The following is a 22,439-nucleotide window of genomic DNA, read 5'->3' as shown; positions in this document are numbered from 1 at the left end:
GAGACTATTAGATATCAACGAATTGGAAGAGATTAGATTAGACGCCAACGAGAATGCTAAGATCTACAAAGAAAGAAAAAAGAAGTGGCACAATAAGCGCATCTCTAGGAAGGAATTCAACGTAGGATATGTGGTGCTATTATTCAATTCTCGACTTACGCTCTTTCTAGGAAAACTTCGTTCAAGATGGTCTGGTCCATTCGAAGTTACTAAGGTATTTCCAAATGGCGCTGTCGAAATTAAAGGAAAATCAAGCGATAACTTCATTGTAAACGGGGAGCGACTAAAACATTAACACATTGTTGAAAACAAAGACTATACCGATAGTCTTAAATTCGTAGAGTTAATCGTCGAGTCGAAAAACTAACCGTCGATTCGCCGAGCTTACGACGTTAAACAAAGCGCTTTCGTGGGAGACAACCCACCTTTTAACTTTAACTTTCTTTTAAATTGTTTTAACTTTAATGTTTTATTAAAAATTATTTTCTTTTTATTCTACATTCATTTTTCAAAATACTAACTCCATTTGTTTTAAATGTTACTAACTTAAAATTCATTCTGATTTTAAAAACTTCCAGGGTACTAACCTCTTTTCTGACTTTAGAGATGGAGTTTAATGATGATATGGTAGTTACTTTTGGGAGTGAGGATCAACAGAGACGTTATAAGATTCTGGCACAGCATGATATGGGGTTCACCACTTTTTCGCATGATGCGACTCTGACTGTTCTAGGTATCAGGGAAAGTGTGCACTTTATGCTTCATCAGATTGGTTGGGGAGATATCCTTACCAGCCGTACACCCACTTTCTGCAACCTGGATTTAGAGTTTCTGAGTTCCCTTCAATATGAGCCTAGACTTGGATTAGGATTCAACAGAGGAAGAGTTTCATTCAGGCTGTTTGGATTCACCTACCGTTTTACCACCCGTCAGCTGGCCGAGTTACTAGGATTTCCTAAAAGCATGGATGCTTTAATGGAAGTTGATGATGAGTACTTCCCTGATAACATAGTTGATTACTTTTGGAGTACTATATCTAGTAAAGATCATAATGATCTACGAGTCTCTTCGAAAATATACAATGCCGCCATTAGGTATTTCCACATGATACTAGCTTTTACTCTTTTTGCAAAGCCTTTATGCGATACCTCGGTTACTAAGGATGAGCTGTGCATCATGATGTGTGTTTTCCAATCCAGACCAATTGTAGGAGTATCTTTCATGCTTTCTAGGATGGCCGTTATAGCCCAAGATACCCTTGGCCCTATCCTTGTAGGTGGTCAAGTCACTAAGATCGCCTGTGCCCTGTCCTTAAAAGCACCGCTTGCTAGATTGATTCCTTATAGAGGATTCAATTCCATGGACGTCGAGTTTTGCTTCAACAAAAGCCTGATCAGTAATTATGATTCTCGGCCCTATCAGCTTTTAGTGAACTATGAGCCTGTTCATCATTTTGCCTTACCTTGCATTAGGTTCACAAGTGTACACAAGAAAGAAAACTGGTTATATGACTTGGAAGGACAAGGTGAAACTGATCCCGAGAAGGAAGAAAGTGATCCGATGACACCGCCTGGCTACCACGATATTGATGTTATACCTGATGAAGATGAGCCTATGATTGACCATACTGCTGCTATTGAGACCCTTCGGAACGATGTTGCTGTGCTTCGTGCTGACTTAGGGAGACTCCGAGGAGATTTCCACGGATTTATGGATTTGGTCACGGCAAATCAAGATAATCAGAACAATGCAGATAATGTTGATGAAATCGAACAAGAAATGGATCAACAAGAGCCTCAGCCTGATGAAGACCCCCAACCTAATCCTGAAAATGTTGCTGGATCATCAAGACATCAACCCCAAGGAATGAATCACCTAGTCACAGTGGATGACGTGTATAGAGAGATGATGCGCAACCATGAGGAAGAAACTCAGTGTCATCAGAGGATTGAAGCGGGGCAGAATGAAATGATGACGCTAATGCGTCAGATGCAAAGAGATCAACACGATTATGCGTATTGGAATGATCAAAGCATTGCAAACCTCACGGAGGAAATGCATTGTTTGACATACCGTGTTGAAGGCTTACATGATTATGTGTATCATGCTGGGATAGTTCCGCCTAGAGATGTCGAGGAAGGACGAAGGGGAGGTAGAGCACGCACCCGAGGCCGAGCGCGTGGAAGAGGAAACAAGGAGTGAGTCTTTACCATTTCTACCACACAAAGTCGCATTGAGGATAACGCAAAGTTTAAGTGTGGGGGAGGAAGCTTTCTGCTTTTCTTTATATTTTCGGTAGATTTAGATTTCCAGTATTTCTAGTTATTACCCTAAAAAAAATATTTTACTTTTCTGTCATTTCTATCCATGTACTTTAAGTTCATATATGCGAGTATCTTTCCGTTTGTCAAATTCTCCATCTACTTGAACCATAAATTCATTTTATATGCATAGCCTGACACGCTCGAAAAGTACAAGGACACACAATTTAAAGATATGTTAGAAACTGAAGCACTATTAAACAAAATTTCTACAGTTTTGACACTATAGAACCCCGAATTATGCAAGATCAATTTGAGTACCTATTATCCCAAATCTTTAACCTCTAGCTTTAAAGTAGTTTCAAGTAGTTTATTCAGCAGTCGACACCGTCTTAAACACAAACTACGTAGAGAGCCGGTGAATATAAGTGAATGATCCTGAAAATTTTTCAGTAAAATTTAAAAGATTACACTGACTAAGCTAGGTGACCCTCACCCGGTCATTTAACCCAAAGGATGTGTATCTCGTGGATAACAATAAAGAAGCCTATTGTTGGTTGGTTCAAAAGTATCTGGTATTGAACTTGGTAGGGCGAATTACGGTTCGATCCCCCGCAGCTTACAATTGGTAAAAGAAGTGGGTACCACAAAAATGTGCCAGAGCCCCATGTTAATAAGGATCAGAATCACTAACCGGTTACTCTACTATGTGCGTGTGAACATAAAGGGCTTAATGTGATTGCGCTCGAATGAAAATAACTAAAATTTGGCGAAAGGATCTAGATGAGCTATAATAGCATGATTCGGATTGGTTTGCATAAGTTAGAGTTATCTAGTGTCACCACTATATCTCTGGTGTTCCTGTTAAGCTTCTGTCTAACAAAGTTTCACTGCAACCGCGTACGGATCGAGATGTCATGCATGTGTATTTGAACTGTGATTAAACTATTTTTTTCTGATTGTTTGCTTGAGGGCAAGTAAAGTTCAAGTGTAGGGGAGTTTGATAATACGAAAACGTATCGTATATTTAGCTTAATTTACATGTATTATTTTCCTATTTTATTTCAATTATTTTACTTTATTTCGTATTATGCCGGTATTTCTGTTTTGTTTCGGGTATTTAATAAATCAAGGCTTGAAAAGAAAATAATGAAAAACATGAGCCAAAATGAAGAGGAAAAGACCAAAAGGGGTGCTTAAATGATTGATCAGTGCATATTTATGCACATTCTCCTATATTTTTACTTAGGCATTTCTTTACTTTACCTTGTTTATTTTTCTATTTTAATGTGTTTTTATAAATCAGTTTATTTTTGCACTTATTTGATTTTCGCAATCTATTTTCTGCATTAGCAGTATGCACTAAATTGATCATAACTGGAGCTTCGGGAATCGGATCGACGCGTTCTAATAATCGCCGGAAAGCTAAGAGAAAGAGCTACATCTTTCATGTTAGAGTCAAAGGCAAATTCGAAATGCATAGTTCCCAGAATTTCGTTGAAGTTTCAGTCATTAGAATAATTTGTTTTTGGGTCATTAGTTTATGGGCTTGGGTTATGTTTTTGACCCAATTTGAGTTAGTAGAGAAGAAAACCTTATTTTGTTTTATAAGGGTTGGCAGCCGCTAGAATACGAGAGACCTTTTTTTTGCCACAAATTTTACTTTTGGTTTCATGATTAGAATGAAGAACTAATTCCCGAAGGCAAATCCTACTTCTTATGGGTTCCATTGCTTTGAGGTTATTCTAATACTAATTTAAATTCAATTTCTGTTCAATTCTTTTCTATGGAATCATATGCTTAATTTGATTACAATTGTTTTCTTAATTCGGTTGTTGTTCATAGGATAGAATTGATTAAATTCGATTGTATGCATGTTCCTAAATTTAATTGTGTGTTATCGTTTGCTTAATTCGTTAACTCGTTATATTCTTAACCGTTTGCTTAATTCGGTAAACAGGAACATAACTCGTATGATTTTGATAAGCGCTTGTCTAATTAATCTCATAATCGAATAGGATTGAAGCCATTTAGAGATTGGTGTTATTATAACCGATGATAAGTCGGAACCCGAATCAGTAGGATTAGTCGTTTAGCTTATTTTAATAATCACTTAATTTACTCTGTTTTATAAATTGATTCTAAAACAAACCCCCATTATCGTTTTTAGTGTTAGTTAATAAAATCAAGAATCCTTGTGAGAACGATATTCGAGTTGTCGTTACCGCTAAACTACGTTTTCAAAATACTTGTTTTTGACCCGCGCGCGACAGCGGATCAAATTGGCGCCGTTGCCGGGGATTCTTGCTATTATTAATCGTTTTTAGAGTCATAGGTTTAGTGTTCTCGCGTTTAGGCCTTAGTTTCCTCACGGTTTTGGCCAATCCGCGTTTAGAGTCGAAAAATTCAGTTTTTGGAAAATTGTGTTCGATTGTAAATTTTTTTTGCTTATTGGGAGCAGAAAAATTGTGCGATCAATACTCCTTTACTCTAAAAGAGTAAGGGAATTCGACTCCAAATCTCCAAATTCATCGTTTTTCTATTTTTAATGAATTTTTTACCGTTTTCATAGAGTCAAAAAAATCCAAAAAAATGCCCAAAATTCTTATTTGTCTTAATTAGATTAAATTTCGTGCTTTTATATTTTTTTGAATTTATTTTAATCATATTTGTTCTTTCGTGTGAAAAAAAATGGGAGACTCATTGGATCAGTTGGCTTATCTTATTAATTTGATGGAAGTAAGAGAATATCAATCGTGCTATCAAAATCATATTCCACTTGCGATTTGCAATATTTTTTCTTCAAATTTTCATGGTAATGATGCATGTCCTATGTTGTTAAATACTAATTTTTATGGTGAGGCCCAAATGGTAGGTGATCTTCAAGGACAATACTCATACATTGAAGAGCAGCCTATTTGGCCATATCAACAATTTCAACAAAATACATCATTGAAAGCTGACACACAATCATATTTGGAAGAAATTATTAAGCAAATGGCTGAAAATAATAAGCGAATGACTGAAAATAATTTGCAATTTCAACAACATATGCAATCTATGTTTCCAGTTAAAAAAGTCCAAGGTGAACAAATAATCTCAAGTGTCCATCAAATTCAAGAGAACGTGATGTTTCATGATGATGTACAACCTGTTGCATCATTAGAGTTAGCACGATGTGATACCAGTCTTGATGAATTTCCAGGTGAGCCCACTAAAACAGTGTTTGTTTCATATGATGAACTCATAGTAAGAAACAAAAATTCAAGTGAATGCATGAAAGAGATTATGCCACAAAATTTCTTGAAATCTGATTTGGATGAATTATATACTTCTCTTGAAGTAGATAACTCTCTTGAAATTTTTGCTTGTGAATGTGGTGTTTGTAATGTTTGTCTTGAGATCAGTGCAGCCATTTTAGGTGAAGATAGTTTGATGTCGACAACCACTTGTGCAAAAATTCTAGCAAATTCAACAACTCTTGAAATTGACACAAAAAATATGGATTTTTGTCATAAGCAACCATTGTCCATAGCAGAATTTTTTTTGGTGGAAACTCTAATTAAGCCAAACAACATGGAGTTATCTTTTACCATTTGTGCATCTCTTCCACCTATTTTATCTGACTCACAAGCTAAATGTGGATTTTCTATTTTTCATACTTTTGTTATTGCAGGTTTACCATATGTGCAGACTATTCCTCCTAAGCCACCAGATTTTTTACTAATATCCAAGTTCACTTGCTATTTACTTTTTCCTATTTCATGTGTTCGTAGTGCAGAAAGGCCTCCACCAAAACCACCAGACATGAAAGCTACATTCCACCTTAACCCCTCGGGTGTGTTCTTTCCTTTCTCTCACTCTTATTTTATATTTATGTCCTTTCATTGAGGGCAATGCTTAGTTTAAGTGTAAGTGTGGGGGAGGGAATCATGCGTTTTCTTTGTTTTTGTTAGTATTTTGTTTAATTTCAGTCAACAAAAAAAATAAAAAAATAAAAAAAATGCATCTTCTTGAAAGTTTTAGGCTATAGACTAATTTGAGTCGAGTTTGCGGAGACTTGGGAAAAATTCACAAGATCGGCATCGTTTTAACACCGTAAGTCTCCTGCATATGGAAATTGATTTGAATTTTTTATTATGTTTTAGCCTTAAATTCTCATTCTCTGACAGCTCTTGAGTAGTTTATTTCAGCAGTCGGCACCATCTCTCACACACTTTATGCAGGAAAGCCGATGAATATAAGTGAGTGTTCCGGAAAAAAAAAAAGAAGAAAAAGGGAATGCACCTTCTAAGTTTGGTGACCCTCACCCGGCCACTTAACCCAACGGTTGTGGAACCTTCAAAAAAAAAGATTTCAAAACTCTTTGTTAGTTGGTTCAGCGGTTTCTGGTGCTGAACTTGGTAGGGAGGATTACGGTCTGATCCCCCGCAACTACATCTGAGTAAGCAAAGGGTTATGCCACGTAAGTACCGGAACCCCGTGCAAAAGGATCAGAGTCACTAACCGGTTGTCCTGCTATAAGTGTGTGGAGATAACGAGCTTAATGTGATTGCGCCTAAATGAAAAAGAGCAAAAAGGATGAGTAAGTTAGGCTATGGTATAATAATATGATTTGAATTGGTTTGTGTGTTTAGGAGGATTATGTCTGCACAATTGTGGATTAGTGTTCCTACGATATCCTTAATGTGCAAGATTAATACCTATTGATGCAAACTTAATCGAAGAAGACTTTTAGCCTGAAATGAGTAACTGTTGATGTGTTTGTGCTTACTTTGTTTTGATTTTATTTTGCTCGGAGTGCAAAAGTTCAAGTGTGGGGGAATTTGATCAGTGCATATTTATGCACATTCTCCTATATTTTTACTTAGGCATTTCTTTACTTTACCTTGTTTATTTTTCTATTTTAATGTGTTTTTATAAATCAGTTTATTTTTCACTTATTTGATTTTCGTAATCTATTTTCAGCATTAGCAGTCTGCACTAAATTGATCATAACTGGAGCTTCGGGAATCGGATCGACGCATTCTAATAATCGCCGGAAAGCTAAGAGAAAGAGCTACATCTTTCATGTTAGAGTCAAAGGCAAATTCGAAATGCATAGTTCCCAGAATTTCGTTGATATTTCAGTCATTAGAATAATTTGTTTTTGGGTCATTAGTTTATGGGCTTGGGTTATGTTTTTGACCCAATTTGAGTTAGTAGAGAAGAAAACCTTATTTTGTTTTATAAGGGTTGGCAGCCGCTAGAATACGAGAGACCATTTTTTTTGCCACAAATTTTACTTTTGGTTTCATGATTAGAATGAAGAAGTAATTCCCGAAGGCAAATCCTACTGCTTATGGGTTCCATTGCTTTGAGGTTATTCTAATACTAATTTAAATTCAATTTCTGTTCAATTCTGTTCTATGAAATCATTTTCTTAATTTGATTACAATTGTTTTCTTAATTCGATTGTTGTTCATAGGATAGAATTGATTAAATTCGATTGTATGCATGTTCCTAAATTTAATTGTGTGTTATCGTTTGCTTAATTCGTTAACTCGTCATATTCTTAACCATTTGCTTAATTCGGTAAACAGGAACATAACTCGTATGATTTTGATAAGCGCTTGTCTAATTAATCTCATAATCGAATAGGATTGAAGCCGTTTAGGGATTGGTGTTATTATAACCGATGATAAGTCGGAACCCGAATCAGTAGGATTAGTCGTTTAGCTTATTTTGATAATCACTTAATTTACTCTGTTTTATAAATTGATTCTAAAACAAACCCCCATTATCGTTTTTAGTGTTAGTTAATAAAATCAAGAATCTTTGTGAGAACGATATTCGAGTTGTCGTTACCGCTAAACTACGTTTTCAAAATACTCGTTTTTGACCCGTGCGCGACAGCGGATCAATGATGGGGGGCGCAAATAAGAAGAACAAGCCCATGGACCTAAGGCCCAAGAAGAGGATGCACGTCATCAGGAGGCCCTGACGAACGGCACCTCCCCCTCCTGCCGGTCGGCACACTTCATTAGTTAGTGTGTGACGTGAGTCACACACTCACACTCAGAAGAGGCGTCGTCAACCCTATATTTTCTCCGCCTATTTTTCCGCCGTAAAGCCAACACTGGAACGAAACAAATTCAAGATCTAAGCCAACCTAAAGCTACTCTATAAATACCCAGCAACAAGATTTGAAAGGGTTACAAAGATTTTACCCACTGCCGTCAAATTATTCTCTCTGCATTTTATTTCCAGCTCAGTTCTTTTCTTCCCAACCAGTCTCAGCAAAAGATTTTCACACCAGAAATACTATTGCATTTCAATTTTCTTTTCCAGCTTCAGAATTTAATTTTAGTTCTATGAATAGAGTTTGTTTCTGCAATTTATTTCCAGTTCCGGATCAAGATTTGGTACTACCAGTTTGATACTTTCAGTTCCGCAATTTAATTCAGGTTTTATTTTCAGCATTAATTATTGTTTATTGTTTATGTTTAACTGTCAATTTATGTCCGGAATATTATTTACCTGCTATATCTGTGTTGATCCGTTAATTAAAATTATGTCCGGCTAAATATTTATTACGGGTATGTAAAGTCATATAACTGAGGGAATCTAGTAATGCTTTCGACGTAATTTATTAATGAAAATTTATTTATCTGGTTATAATTTCTAATACTTTTAAATCGTTTTGTAACGAGAGTTAAAAACGATAGAAGTTAGGATCAATAAAAACGAGAGTTTGAGATTTTAACTGGACAGTAGGAATTAAGCATTAACCTTAAATACAACGAGAGCGCTTTAAGGTTAATTAGTCTTCATTTGTTTTCAAAAATTATTTTAAACTTTAATTGACACGGCGAGAGCACTCACGTAGGTTTAATAATAAGATCATAATCAATAAACACGAGAGTGTGAGAGGAAGGTTTTTAAACTAATGATTTCTACGGAAAGATATTTTAAATTACGATTCACGTTGATAGTTTACTAGATCCCCGACGTCCGACTATTACATACGAGCATAATTCTCTCTTAATTCAATTTAATTCTATTTCCCTATTTCCCCCGTCTGGTCCTAATTAATTAGATATTTGCCTTAGATTTACGTAGTAATAATTAAGTACCGTAGGTCGATTCTTAGTCCTTTGAGTTCGATAATCTTTAAAGCTACGCGATAGACTGTGCACTTGCAGTCATAATTATAGACATACCCATTTTGTCGCGATCAGTTCCTCGAACTACAAAAGCTCTGACTTGCACTAGGGATATGTAGGCATGAGATTCACAAGGAATCTTTGCGAGCAAACAAAATATCAAAAACCTTCAGTTCACCCTTTCATTCTTCAGTTCATTTCCTCTCCTAACACAAAGGAGAAACTTTCCCAATAATCAAGCAACAAACAAACCATATTCAAACACAACAGTAGAAAGGTTCCCGTAGAGTACTACAAATATGTAGGGTGCTAGTACCTTCCCTATGTATAACCAACCTCCCGGACCCCAGAAAACTCTATTAGGTGAAATCCCCACACCTAGACACTTATGGTAGATTGAGATCTTTTTCCCCTTCCTCTCCGTTAGGATAAATTAAAAGTTCGTGTAACTAGGAAACATTCCCCCCAAGGCTACTTTCCTCATTTCAAATTTCGCGTGAAGGGTTGTGCGTGCCGTTTCCGAAAGAAAAGGTTTTCCAAAAAAAAACCCGCATGCTAGTGTAAGTTTGTTTTAAATATAGGGCCTTAAAAAATATTTTTTTTAAATTTATATTAATTAATTTTTATATAAAAATAAAAAAACTTAATTAATTATTTATATACAGAATGATTTAAATAATAAAAAATTAACAAATATCATATCACATCATAAAAAAAAATTAAAAAAGAACCACGTATTAAAAAATAATTTAGCCTAAACTAAAAAAAAATGTAAAACAACCTATTTCTTTGCTAATTTGTTCTTTATTATTTGTCTATTTATGAAATCTATTTGAAAATAAATACAATAAAAGTCTTTTTTTTTTAATAAATAAGATTAGAATCTTGTCTAATTCTATTTAGGGTGAAAATATGTCAGACCAACTAACAGGAGTCTTAGGTCTAACCTACACAGACTCAGCCCAAGTCAGACTTTTTAAAAAATAGAAAAGACTTATATATTTTTATAAGCTTATTTAGATATAAAAAAAAGTCAAACCTCATACCATTAAAAAATGATTTTAAGTCTTTCAAACCGGACTATTTTAATAATAGGAATAATTTTACTATTGTTATTATTATATGGTATATCTTTGAATTAAAATACAAAATAAAATTTAGCTATCGGGAAGAATTTACGAAAAATAGATTGAAAACAACTTATGATCAATGCATAGGTTGTTTTCATAAGTTTTCTTAGCCAAATAGTCTTACAAAACTATACCACTATGTAAGTTTAGATAAGTTAATGCAAATAAAATTTTATCATTATCATTGATCTTTTAGTCTTTTAGTGTGTATATAAACATTAATTGAATTGCATAATTATATATGTTCAAATGAAATATGGTTTTAAGTAGGTTTAAAGGTTAATTAGGCCTTCTAAAAAAATCAATCTCATGCCCAAAAATAAGTTTATGACAGACTACAAGCTTAGGCTTTGATATTTTTTTTTACAGGTGAGGCTCAGACTTGGCAAAGTCTATCTCGAGTCAACCTATTTTCACCCTTAATTGTATTAAGGAAACATGTTAAAAATAAAAAATAAAAAATTGTAATAAAAATGAGAAAATTTAACAATTAAATATATAATTAATATATGTTAGCATTTTCTATAAGTTAATATATATATATATATATATATATATATATATATATATATATATATATATATATATATATATATATATATATATATATATATATATATATATATATATATATATATATATATATATATATATATATATATATATATATATATATATATATATATATATATATATATATATATATATATATAGAGGAGGGTTATATTGACTCCAAGAGTAAGTTATAATAACTTACTCCACATCTTGACCATTAATTCTTTTCAATCTAATGGTTAAAAATAATAAGGAATAGTTTTCTCTTTCCACATTTAATGACTTATTATTTTTAACCATTAAATTGAAAAGAATAAATGGTCAAGATGTGGAGTAAGTTATAATAACTTACTCTTGGAGTCAATATAACCCTCCTCATATATATATATATATATATATATATATATATATATATATATATATATATATATATATATATATATATATATATATATATATATATATATATATATATATATATATATATATATATATATATATATATATATATATATATATATATATATATATATATATATATATATATGGAATGTATCTAGTAAGAGGGATTTTAAATAAGAGATAGGAGGATTCATTAATAACTATTGGATTTGATAAATGGTCTTGATGGACATTTATGGACGTAACTTCATCAAGATCATTTATCAAATCCAATGGTTATTAATAAATCCTCCTATCTCTTATTTTAAAATCCCTCCTACTTGATACATCCCATAAATATATATATATATATATATATATATATATATATATATATATATATATATATATATATATATATATATATATATATATATATATATATATATATATATATATATTTAAAATGCTTTCATAATCATAATCTTTTCAAAGATGTGTGTGAGTATTGTTAAACTAAGTTCAAGGAAGCTAATTTTAGTAGACCGGTTCTTGATAATGTGGAGTTTAACTCTTTGTCTTCGGAGGAAAGCGCTTCCCTTGAGATTCCTTTCTCCGAGGAGGAAGTTAAGGAGGCGGTGTGGAGTTGTGAAGGATCGAAAAGCCGGGGGCCGGATGGTTTCTCTCTTCTTTTTGTGAAGAATTGTTGGTTTTTTTAAAGGATGACTTTATGAATTGTTTTAAGGTTCTTTTCTTGGGTGGTGCTTTTTCGAGGACGATTACTTCTTCGTTCTTATCTTTGATTCCTAAGTCTTCTAATCCGTTGGGGTTGGACGACTATAGACCTATTTGTTTGGTTGGAAGCATTTACAAAATTATTTCTAAGGTGTTGGCCGGTAGGATTAAAAGGGTGTTGCATTCCGTGGTTTCAAATAGTCAAAGTGCTTTTGTTCCGGGGCGCCAATTGCTTGATGGAGTTCTAGTTGCGAATGAATTGGTGGATTTCTCCATGAAGGAAGGTAGAAGTTGTCTTCTTTTCAAGGTGGATTTTGAAAAGGCGTACGATAAGGTTAGTTGGAATTTCCTTAGATTTATGTTAAAAAGGATGGGTTTTGGAGAGATATGGATGAAGTGGATGGAAGTTTTAATTTTCTCTAGCAAGATGTCCGTTCTTGTTAACGGTAGTCCTACTAAAGAATTTGTGGTTGAAAGGGGGCTTCGACAAGGTGATCCATTATCTCCTTTTCTTTTTGTTTTAGTGGTAGAAGGTCTCAAAATATTAGTTGATAAGGCGGTGCTTAACGGGGATTTTGTTGGTTGGAATGTTAATGGTAAGTGTTTCGTGGACATCCTTCAATTTGCGGATGACACTCTTTTGGTAGGAGATGGTAGTTGGAAGCATTTGTGGGTCATTAAAGCGGTGTTGAGAGGCTTTGAGATGGTGTCGGGTCTCAGTATCAACTTCAACAAAAAAAAGCTCATTGGTATAAATATTAATTCCCGTTTTTTAGATGTGGCTACATCTTTTCTTTCTTGCAAAAGGGAAGAAAAAGTGTTTACTTTCCTAGGGATTCAGATTGGTTCTAATCCTAGGAGGGTTGATTTTTGGAGTCCTTTGGTTGATAATATTAGGAGGCGGTTGAACTCTTGGAAGGGGAGATGGCTTAGTTTTGGGGGTAGATTAACTCTTTTGAAATCGGTGCTTGGAAGTTTACCTATTTTTACTCTCTCTTTCTACTTGGCTCCCAAAAAGGTTATTCGGGTGATTAATAGAATTCAAAGCAATTTCTTGTGGGGGGGGAATGGAGGAGAAGCGAAAAGTTCATTGGGTGAGTTGGGATGATGTTTGTGCTCCGATGGAAAAAGGTGGGTTAGGTATAAAAAGACTAGAAGAATTTAATTTGGCACTTCTTTCTAAATGGAAGTGGCGAATTATGGAGGATTCTAATTCCATTTGGTATCGGATGCTTAAAGCCCGATATGGGGACATCAAGATTAGGATGGTTATTGAAGGAGGTAAGAATGATAGTTATAATTCGAAATCGGTATGGTGGTCGGATATTTTGTCTTTGGAGAGGAAAATGTCGGGTGGTCTTTTTGTGGATGGTGTTTCTTTTCGGATTGGTGATGGCTATTCTACACCTTTTTGGCATTCTCTTTGGTTGGAGGAGGGTATTTTAAAGTTGTTATTTCCGTCTTTATTTACTTTTTCTCTTTTACAGGATGTTTCCGTTGCTTGTATGGGAGCTTGGAGAGGCGATGTGTGGGAATGGAATGATTTGGGGATCCCTTTAGTTCCTTCGGATTTGGAGGGAGATGTGATTTCCTTGAGATCTCTGTTGGATCTTTATCGTCCGGTTGCGGTGGATCCGAGGTCGGGGGTTGGTGTGAAAGACCGTGTAGTGTGGCGTTCGTCGGTTGATGGATCTTTCACCGTTTCTTCTTGCTATAGCATTATGGAGAAAGAGTTTGTGATGTATGGTCCACCTAATCGTTATGATTTTGTGGCTTCTTTCGTTTGGAAGGGTGACATTCCGCTAAAAGTCAAAGCTTTTGGTTGGAAATGTTTCAAGAATAGGATTCCTACAAAGGCTTTGTTAAAGATTCGAGGTATTTTACCTTCTAACTCTATTCTTAGTTGTGCTTTATGTGATGATGATATAGAGTCTCCCGTCCATCTTTTCTTCTTATGTCGGAAGGCGGATGATATTTGGAAGGAAATGGCTTCTTGGATTGGTTTGTCTAATTATAAAGAGGTGGATTTTAAAGAGAGTTTTTGGAAATGGAGATCTTTTTGTAAATCCAAGAAAGTTAGTAAACGAAAGGTGGGTTGTGTTTGGTTGGCTATTATATGGAGTATATGGCTTTGTAGGAATGGTATGATTTTTAAGAACTTAGTATGGAATTCTCGGGATGTGGTGTGGAGTTGTAAAGCTCTCATTTGGAGATGGTCTTTTATTGGGTATATTCCCCATACCAATTGTAATTTTTATGAGTTTGACAAAAACCCTTTGTTTTACTTAAGCTAGGTTTCAATTGGTGGGTAATTTTCCCACGGGGCTTTTGTTCCCCCTCTTTGTAATCTTGTTCTGTGAACTTTTGTTCTCTTCAATATAACTAGCTTAAAAAAAAAAAAAAAACCACCACCTACAATTTACATCCTTCATTGGCAAACTAACATCACTTTCGCACTTGCTGCATGATCACTTATTCATGCATTATTATCATTACTTACCATTAAGCTTTCTCTAGACTATAAGTACATGGTAGCTCAAATGGCCATTTAACTCTTATTGGTAGTTGAAACTATTAATCAAAATTTCTTAGTTTTTAATACTTTCTATTTCCTACAAATTTCCATTTTAACAAAAATATGTACCTCTTAATATTTTTGGCCCTGTATTCTCTTCATCATATCATCCAAATAATCATTAATTTAACCTTGCAAATCTCTAAATATAAACAAAAAAAATTCAAACAAAATTGAAATCTCTATTAAAATTTAAAACTCATGAACTTGTAATTTTCAGTGATAAAATTACAAACACATAGCATAATGTCACATACATGCATAATGCATGAATAAGTAGTATACACAAATTATAAGAAAATGAAACAAAGTTATGGCATTTTTGCTAACCATAATATAAGATTAGCAAATACATATAGAAAATAGATCAAACAAATAATAAGCAAATAAAACACAAAATTAAATTTTTCTCTAATTAACCTGATAACTTGAAAACAGGTTTTTTGCCAGCATCACCTAAATGAGGATCACGTTTAGCCTTAATTAAATGCCCCAAAACTTTAGCATAACGACGAACCAATTTCTTAAACTTCAAACCTTGAAGATTGTCCTTTTGTTGCATCCTAACAAGTTGAAGTTGTTTCTCTTCCTCAGAAAAATGTTCTCCAAGTGAGTTTCTTCCTTTGCTATTATCTCCTTCATCACTACTACTACACTTCATTGTTGTCTCTTTCTCTTCTCCACCAATCAATTGCTTCAAACTCTTGTGATCATTATTATTATTATTACCTTCTTTCGCCTCGTGAAGGGTGGTTTCGAGAGACACGACATCTTTTGTTGTTGGAACTTCCTTTGAGATTGGTTTCTCATTTTGCTTCCTTGTTCTTCTTGACATGGTTATGTCGTAGTGGCGTTTCGCCGCCGAGGATTGAACCTCCATTTGCTATGTTTGTGTGAAATTGGTTTTGTTTTTGAATAATATTGTAACTATTAGAGAGCAAGAAAATTTGTTCAATTTCTTAAAGAGCAAACCATAGGAGTTAGATTAGAGGGCTTTCAAAAAGGTGAAATGTCTGTTTTCTGATTGTCCATTTGTGATAATTGAAAGTTTAACTCTCCAATGTTAATGAGGTTGAAGGAAATGAATTTGAGGGAAGTGTCACCAAACTTTAGACAATTTCTTAATAATGGGCTTGTGGTAGACTCATGTAGGAATAGACTATGGTTGGTCCATTTTGGGCCCAATTTCAACCTCTATGTTTGATTAGTCTTCTTTACCTATAGTTGATTTATTTGCTTCTTTCTAGATTAGGATTCTTTTACTATAAGAATTATCTTTTGACATAGATGTTAGTCTATTTAAATTATTCTTTTAAAAATTGGATTTCAGATTGAGAAAATTCAGATCACAATTCAATTGATTCAATCAGTCAAACTATTGTTTAGATTTAATTTTATTTAACTTCGTTCGATAGGTTTTTTTCAATAAATTAGAATACAACTGAGATCAAATTAACGAACGATTTGAATTAGTTAGTTAAACTAGCCGAATCACTTCAGTTTTTAAAGTACTTTATTTAAATTTTTGCACCAGAATATTAAGAGATAAACATATATAAATTTTTAACATATTAGGCAAATAAAAATGTGGTTTCTTATCCAATGAAAACATCCCTTTTTTGAAAAAGTAGAGAGGATCATTCAATCTGAATCATTTATCATTTCTTCACCAACGTTTTTCTATGGTAAGTCAGATAGAGAGTAGAAAAAGTAGAATTGAAATATATGGTCTAGTAATAATAATGTATAGTGTATTAAATGAAATGAACTTTCCTTAATATATGCCTATGGTTATTATTTTGGGGGTTATGTTTTTTGGGGTAGGTTAGTAAGAAGTCAAAAATTTGCATGCTTTGGGTAAGTTTGTTAACTTTTAGCAACATGGATGACACACCTATGTTTGTGTATGAAGGAAATAGTTTCTTTCATTCCCAATGAGTCATCGAAAGAAAGAGTACTTTTTTTGGATAGGAGAATTTATTGAAAGAAAGGATACTAGAAGAAGGAATGGTAATGGTAATGGTAATGGTATAAATGCTATTCCCAAATATGAAATTCATAATCATCTCTTCTCTCTCCCCAAAATAGTTTGGTAATATCTTGTTGACATGAGAAGATACGAACTTTCATAAATTTCTAAATCTGAAAAATCCTAATAGTGTTTCACTTTGGACCAAATATTGATCAATCATTATCCTAATAGAGTTGGCAGCAGTGGTATTTGTGTTGAAATTGTGGAGACACTATCTGTATGGTTCGAGGTTTGAAGTGTTTAGTGACCACAAGAGCCTGAAGTATCTATTTGATCAAAAAGAGCTGAATATGAGGCAAAGGAGATGGCTAGAGTTCCTCAAGGATTATGATTTTGGGCTGAATTACCATCCGGGTAAAGCAAACGTGGTTGCCGATGCTTTGAGTAGGAAGTCCTTGCATATGTCTATGCTTATGGCGAGAGAATTGGATTTAATTGAACAATTCCGAGATTTGAGTTTAGTATGCGAAGACACTCCTGTCAGTGTTAAGTTGGGCATGCTGAAGTTGACTAGTGGCATTCTGGAAGAGATTCGAGAGGGTCAGAAAGTTGATGTAGAGTTAGTGGATAAATTGACTCTAATTAACCAAGGCAAAGGAGGTGAATTCAGAATCGACGAGAATAGTATTATAAGGTTTGGTAATCGTGTTTGTGTTCCTAACGTTTCTGAATTGAGGAAAAGTATTCTCGAAGAAGGACATCGTAGTGGATTGAGTATACATCCTGGTGCGACCAAGATGTATCATGATTTGAAGAAGCTGTTTTGGTGGCCTGGGATGAAGAAAGAAATAGCTGAATTCGTCTATGCTTGTTTAACTTGTCAGAAGTCGAAGGTTGAGCATCAGAAACCATATGGAGCTATGCAACCGTTATTTATTCCGGAATGGAAGTGGGATAGTATATCTATGGATTTTGTTTCTGGATTGCCGAGAACGGTGAAGAACTATGAAGCCATTTGGGTCATAGTGGATAGGTTGACTAAGTCTGCTCACTTTATACCAATGAGAATGGATTACTCAATGGAGAAGCTGGCTCAATTGTACATTGAGAAGATAGTGAGTTTACATGGTATTCCTTCGAGTATCGTGTCAGATAGAGATCCAAGGTTTACATCCAAATTTTGGGAAGGGTTGCAGAAGGCTTTGGGTACTAAGCTGAGACTGAGTTCTGCTTATCATCCGCAGATGGATGGACAGACGGAAAGAACTATTCAATCGCTAGAAGATTTATTGCGTGCTTGTGTGTTGGAAAGAGGTGGTACTTGGGATAGTTATCTACCCTTGATCGAATTTACCTACAATAATAGTTTTCACTCGAGCATTGGTATGGCTCCGTTTGAAGCTTTGTATGGTCGGAGATGTAGAACGCCTTTATGTTGGTATGAATCTGGCGAAAGTGCCGTGATTGGACCAGAGATTGTTCAAGAAACGACAGAAAAGATTAAGATGATTCAGGAGAAGATGAAGGCTTCTCCGAGTCGTCAGAAGAGTTATCATGACAAGAGACGGAGAACTCTTGAGTTTCAAGAAGGAGATCACGTGTTTATGAGAGTTACACCTATGACTGGTATCGGACGAGCTCTAAAGTCAAGGAAGTTGACTCCGCGTTTTATTGGTCCGTTTCAGATTTCAGAAAGAGTGGGAGAGGTGGCGTATCGCATTGCGTTACCACCGACACTTGCGAATCTGCATGATGTATTCCATGTGTCGCAGTTGAGGAAATACATTGCTGATCCGTCACATGTTATCCAAGTGGATGATGTACAGGTAAAGGATAATCTGACAGTTGAAGCTTTGCCTACGAGGATTGAAGATCGGAAGGTGAAACAATTGCGTGGCAAGGAGATAGCGTTGGTCAGAGTAGCTTGGGGAGGACCAGCCGGTGGAAATGTTACATGGGAATTGGAGAGCCAGATGAAGGACTCCTACCCAGAACTCTTTGCCTAAGGTATGTTTTCGAGGACGAAAACTTTTCTAGTGGGGGAGGGTTGTAACACCCCATAAAATTCTTTATTTAATTTAATTAATTTTTTTATTAAATATTAGAATTAAATGGAATTATTTGAGAATAGGGATGAAATAAGGCTAATGGGCCAGTGTTGTAAGTAGCAGTTGGGGGGTGTATCAGTTGCAAAGCCCTTTTTCTAAAATAAAGTTATATTTTCATAAAAATAGAAAAGAGGAGTATTTTGTGAAAAAAGAACCAAAAAGGGAGAAGAGAAGATTGAACGTGAAATTGGGAGAAGAACAAGTGCGAAGAGAAAGAGCATCCAAGAATTCGACATCGAGGTAAGGGGGGATTCTTCTCATTAACCTCTATTATGGGTTGTATGAATGATTCGATGGAATTTGTATGTTAGGATTTCGAATTGGATTATATGTCGGTTTGGGGTTTTGGGGTTTATAGAACTTTGATTCAATTAGGTTGTGAATGATGATTGGTGATGAATAATGATGTTAAACATGATTAGAAGTATGTGTAAACGTGCAATTTATGTCGTATGTGTGGTTTATTTTTCTGAAATTCGTACTGGTATGATTTGAGAGCAATTGGGAAGGATAGAATGCTGTTTTCTGCAGGTTGGGGTTCTGAAATCACCGGTTCGCGCCGCGTGCACAGGGTGGCGCCGCGAACAGGTGGGCTGAATGTCAGGATGTTTTGATACGCACAGGTCGCGCCGCGTACCTGTGTTGGCGCCGCGAAGGCGTAACTTTTTCCTCGCTTCGCGCCGCGTGTGGATGTTGGCGCCGCGTGCTGTGCTGTTTGGGATTTTTGTTAAAGTTTAACGATGTATAACTTTTTAACTGTTAGTCTGTTTGATGTGCCGTTTCGAACATAGTGAGACTAATTCAGTGATTTATGCAATAAAATAGTGGTTGAGTTGTGACTCGAATTTAATTTAAAACACTTGATTTAACTGGTTGTGGTGGTTTATATTGTTATTGCATTGGTTGATGATTATGATTATTCAGTTGTTTGGTGTTGATGATTAGCATGCGGTATGTGATGCATGCATTTCATAATCATGTTGTGGGCTGTATCCCTTATGGTGGTGGGACAGCGGTAGCTAATTCCCATTGTGTGGAATTGGTGAGAGAAGTAGCCGAATCTTTATGGTGGTGGATCGGTGAGATGGGTTATCCCATGATTGGTACCACATGCATTTAGTTGCATTGCATTAGGTTGTTGTGTATAATTGTAACATGAATGGAAGTTGTCCAATGTTGCGATTTGTGTGTATTTTGGTATGAATGACTGTATTTGATAAGTGTTGCTATGCTATCGGAATATAATTGATTTGGGTGATTAATGTATGGATGAAGTTGTATTGTTTATATTCCTATAACATTTGTTAATGCGAATGAAACTCACCCTTACTGTTGTTATTTTTCAGATTGAGGAGTAGCTTGTGTACTTGGTGAGGATTAGCTCGTCAAGTAACTCGTTAGAGTCAGTTGGGTCTGTGTCATGCTCTGGTCGTGTAACACCGGGAACGTTATTTTAGAGTTGTTTGATAAACTTCTGTTTGTTTATGGTTTATGGTTGAATTGTGAGTCTATGACTCCGGTTGTTTGATTATTCAGTTGTTAAGAATATTCCGCTGTGTTAACATGCTACCTGAATAATTTTGGTTTATCGTTCCTTATATGGCGTGACATGAATATTTATTTATTTTGTTAGTGTTGTAATACCCTTCTTCATGTTTTACTCTGATTTTAATATTAATTTCCGCGGGGTTTAGAAGGGTGTTACAATGATTCTCAACCACCGCATGGTCGACAATGAAGTCTGACACAATTTGACCTTTCATTGCCTTGAGAGGCTGAAATATTAATGAATATTCAGTAAGGGCCAAAGCCCACTTGCCAATTCGACTATGTAGTATTGGCTTAGATAACATATGTTTAATGACATCACAATGAGATGAAACGTAAACATCAGCTGGCTTTATATAATACTTAAGTTTGATACAGGAGAAATACAAGCAAAGGCAGAGCTTTTCTATATCAGTATATCTAGTCTCTGCATCATTGAGTACTCTACTTAAGTAATAAATGGCTCTTTCGACGCCATTCTCATCTTCTTGTGCCAGCATGCTGCCTATTGTTTTATCTGACGCTGAAATGTATAGGCGCATATGCTTCTTCCCATTTGGGGGAGACAGAATTGGTGGACAAGTCAAGTATTGCTTTATCTGATCGAAAGCTTCTTGATGTTCAGCACGCCATTCAAATTTTCCTTGCTTAAGCCGTAGTAGAGGTGAGAAAGCTTGCGTGCGTCCACTCAAGTTAGAGATAAATCTCCTTAAGAAATTTATCTTACCCAATAATGATTGTAGTTCTTTCTTCGTGGATGGAGACTTGGTTTCCATAATGGCTTTTGTCTTGTTCTGGTTAATTTCTATCCCTTTTTTTTGTGGACTACGAAACCCAAGAAATCACCTGCCTGCACAAAGAAAGCACATTTGAGGGGGTTCATCTTCAAGCCATATTTCCTCATTCTTTCGAATGATTGGCTCAGATGATCGAGATGACTCATACCCGAGGTAGATTTTGCCACAATGTCATCTATATATACTTGCATGAATGTTTCTATAAAGTCATGAAATATAGAATTCATTGCTCTTTGATAAGTTGCCCCAGCGTTTTTCAAACCAAAAGGCATCACAATCCATTCGTAAGTGCCTATTGCCCCTGGGCAACGAAATGCTGTTTTGGATACATCATCTTCTGCTATAAAGATTTGATTGTATCCCGAATATCCATCCAACATGCTCAAATACTCAAAACCTGCGGCTGAGTCTACTAGCATTTCTGCTACAGGCATGGGATACTCGTCTTTAGGAGTAGTTGCATTAAGGTCACGAAAGTCTATGCATACTCTTAATGAGCCATTCTTTTTAATTACAGGTACTATATTAGCAATCCATTCAACATACCTTGTAGTTTGGATAAATTTGCAACGCAAGAGCCTTTCGACCTCTGCTTTAATCTTCGAGTGAATCTCTGGCGCGAATCTTCTGGGAGTTTGCTTTATAGGCTTCTTCCCTTCTTTTATTGGTAATTTTAATTCGACTAAGTCTCTTTCTAGACCAGGCATCTCATCATAATCCCAAGCAAAACAATCTCTGTTTTCTTTCAGCATTTTGATGACCGTTGCTTTTAATTCTGGTTCTAGTTTCGCGCTGATATATGTTATCCTTTTTTGATCATTGTCTCCAAGATTTACTTCTTCAAGTGGATCTTGGGCCAACATCTTTATGTTCGACGCCATTGGGTCTTTTTCGAATCCCAAAGGTTCCTCGTCGTATATTGCATCTAACCTTTGATTTGGTTCTTCTCTTATGATCTCTTCGTCTGGAGCCGTGTCTTCAGAGAGTTCGAAACTCGTACGTATCTCCAATTCTGTTATTCCTTCTTTGGTTAGAACTGCATCTATCTTTGTATTTGATAGTTCGGCTTCGAGAGCCGCCTTCCTTTTGTTCTCGGCCACATAGGCCGAAATCTTTTCGAAGAACGAAGACTCAGACATGATTAATGTCATCGTCCCAGCCTGTTGGCCGTACTGTTGGATAATTCTCCAATGGTGCTGTATCTGCTGGACCATCCATGATCTCTCTATCCC

General features: G+C 35.3%; 1 protein-coding gene across 1 annotated transcript; it reads right to left on the bottom strand.

Annotated features, from left to right (window-relative positions):
* Window positions 1-14,967: 14,967 nt before the first annotated feature.
* Window positions 14,968-15,878, bottom strand: LOC131636314 (uncharacterized). Its single transcript, XM_058906933.1, has one exon. The coding sequence runs from the start codon at window positions 15,660-15,662 to the stop codon at window positions 15,198-15,200; it is 465 nt and encodes a 154-aa protein (XP_058762916.1). The 5' UTR covers window positions 15,663-15,878; the 3' UTR covers window positions 14,968-15,197.
* Window positions 15,879-22,439: the final 6,561 nt, after the last annotated feature.

This window comes from Vicia villosa, unplaced genomic scaffold (genome assembly GCF_029867415.1).
Source record: "Vicia villosa cultivar HV-30 ecotype Madison, WI unplaced genomic scaffold, Vvil1.0 ctg.001696F_1_1, whole genome shotgun sequence".
Classification (NCBI taxonomy): Eukaryota; Viridiplantae; Streptophyta; class Magnoliopsida; order Fabales; family Fabaceae; genus Vicia; species Vicia villosa.
Note: the sequence above shows the minus strand (reverse complement) of the source record. Positions and strands in the feature narration are given on the sequence as shown.

What these genes read in the sequence shown, in the direction of transcription:
- LOC131636314 (XM_058906933.1), bottom strand. Translation starts at nt 15,662, where the DNA reads ATGGAGGTTCAATCCTCGGCGGCGAAACGCCACTACGACATAACCATG.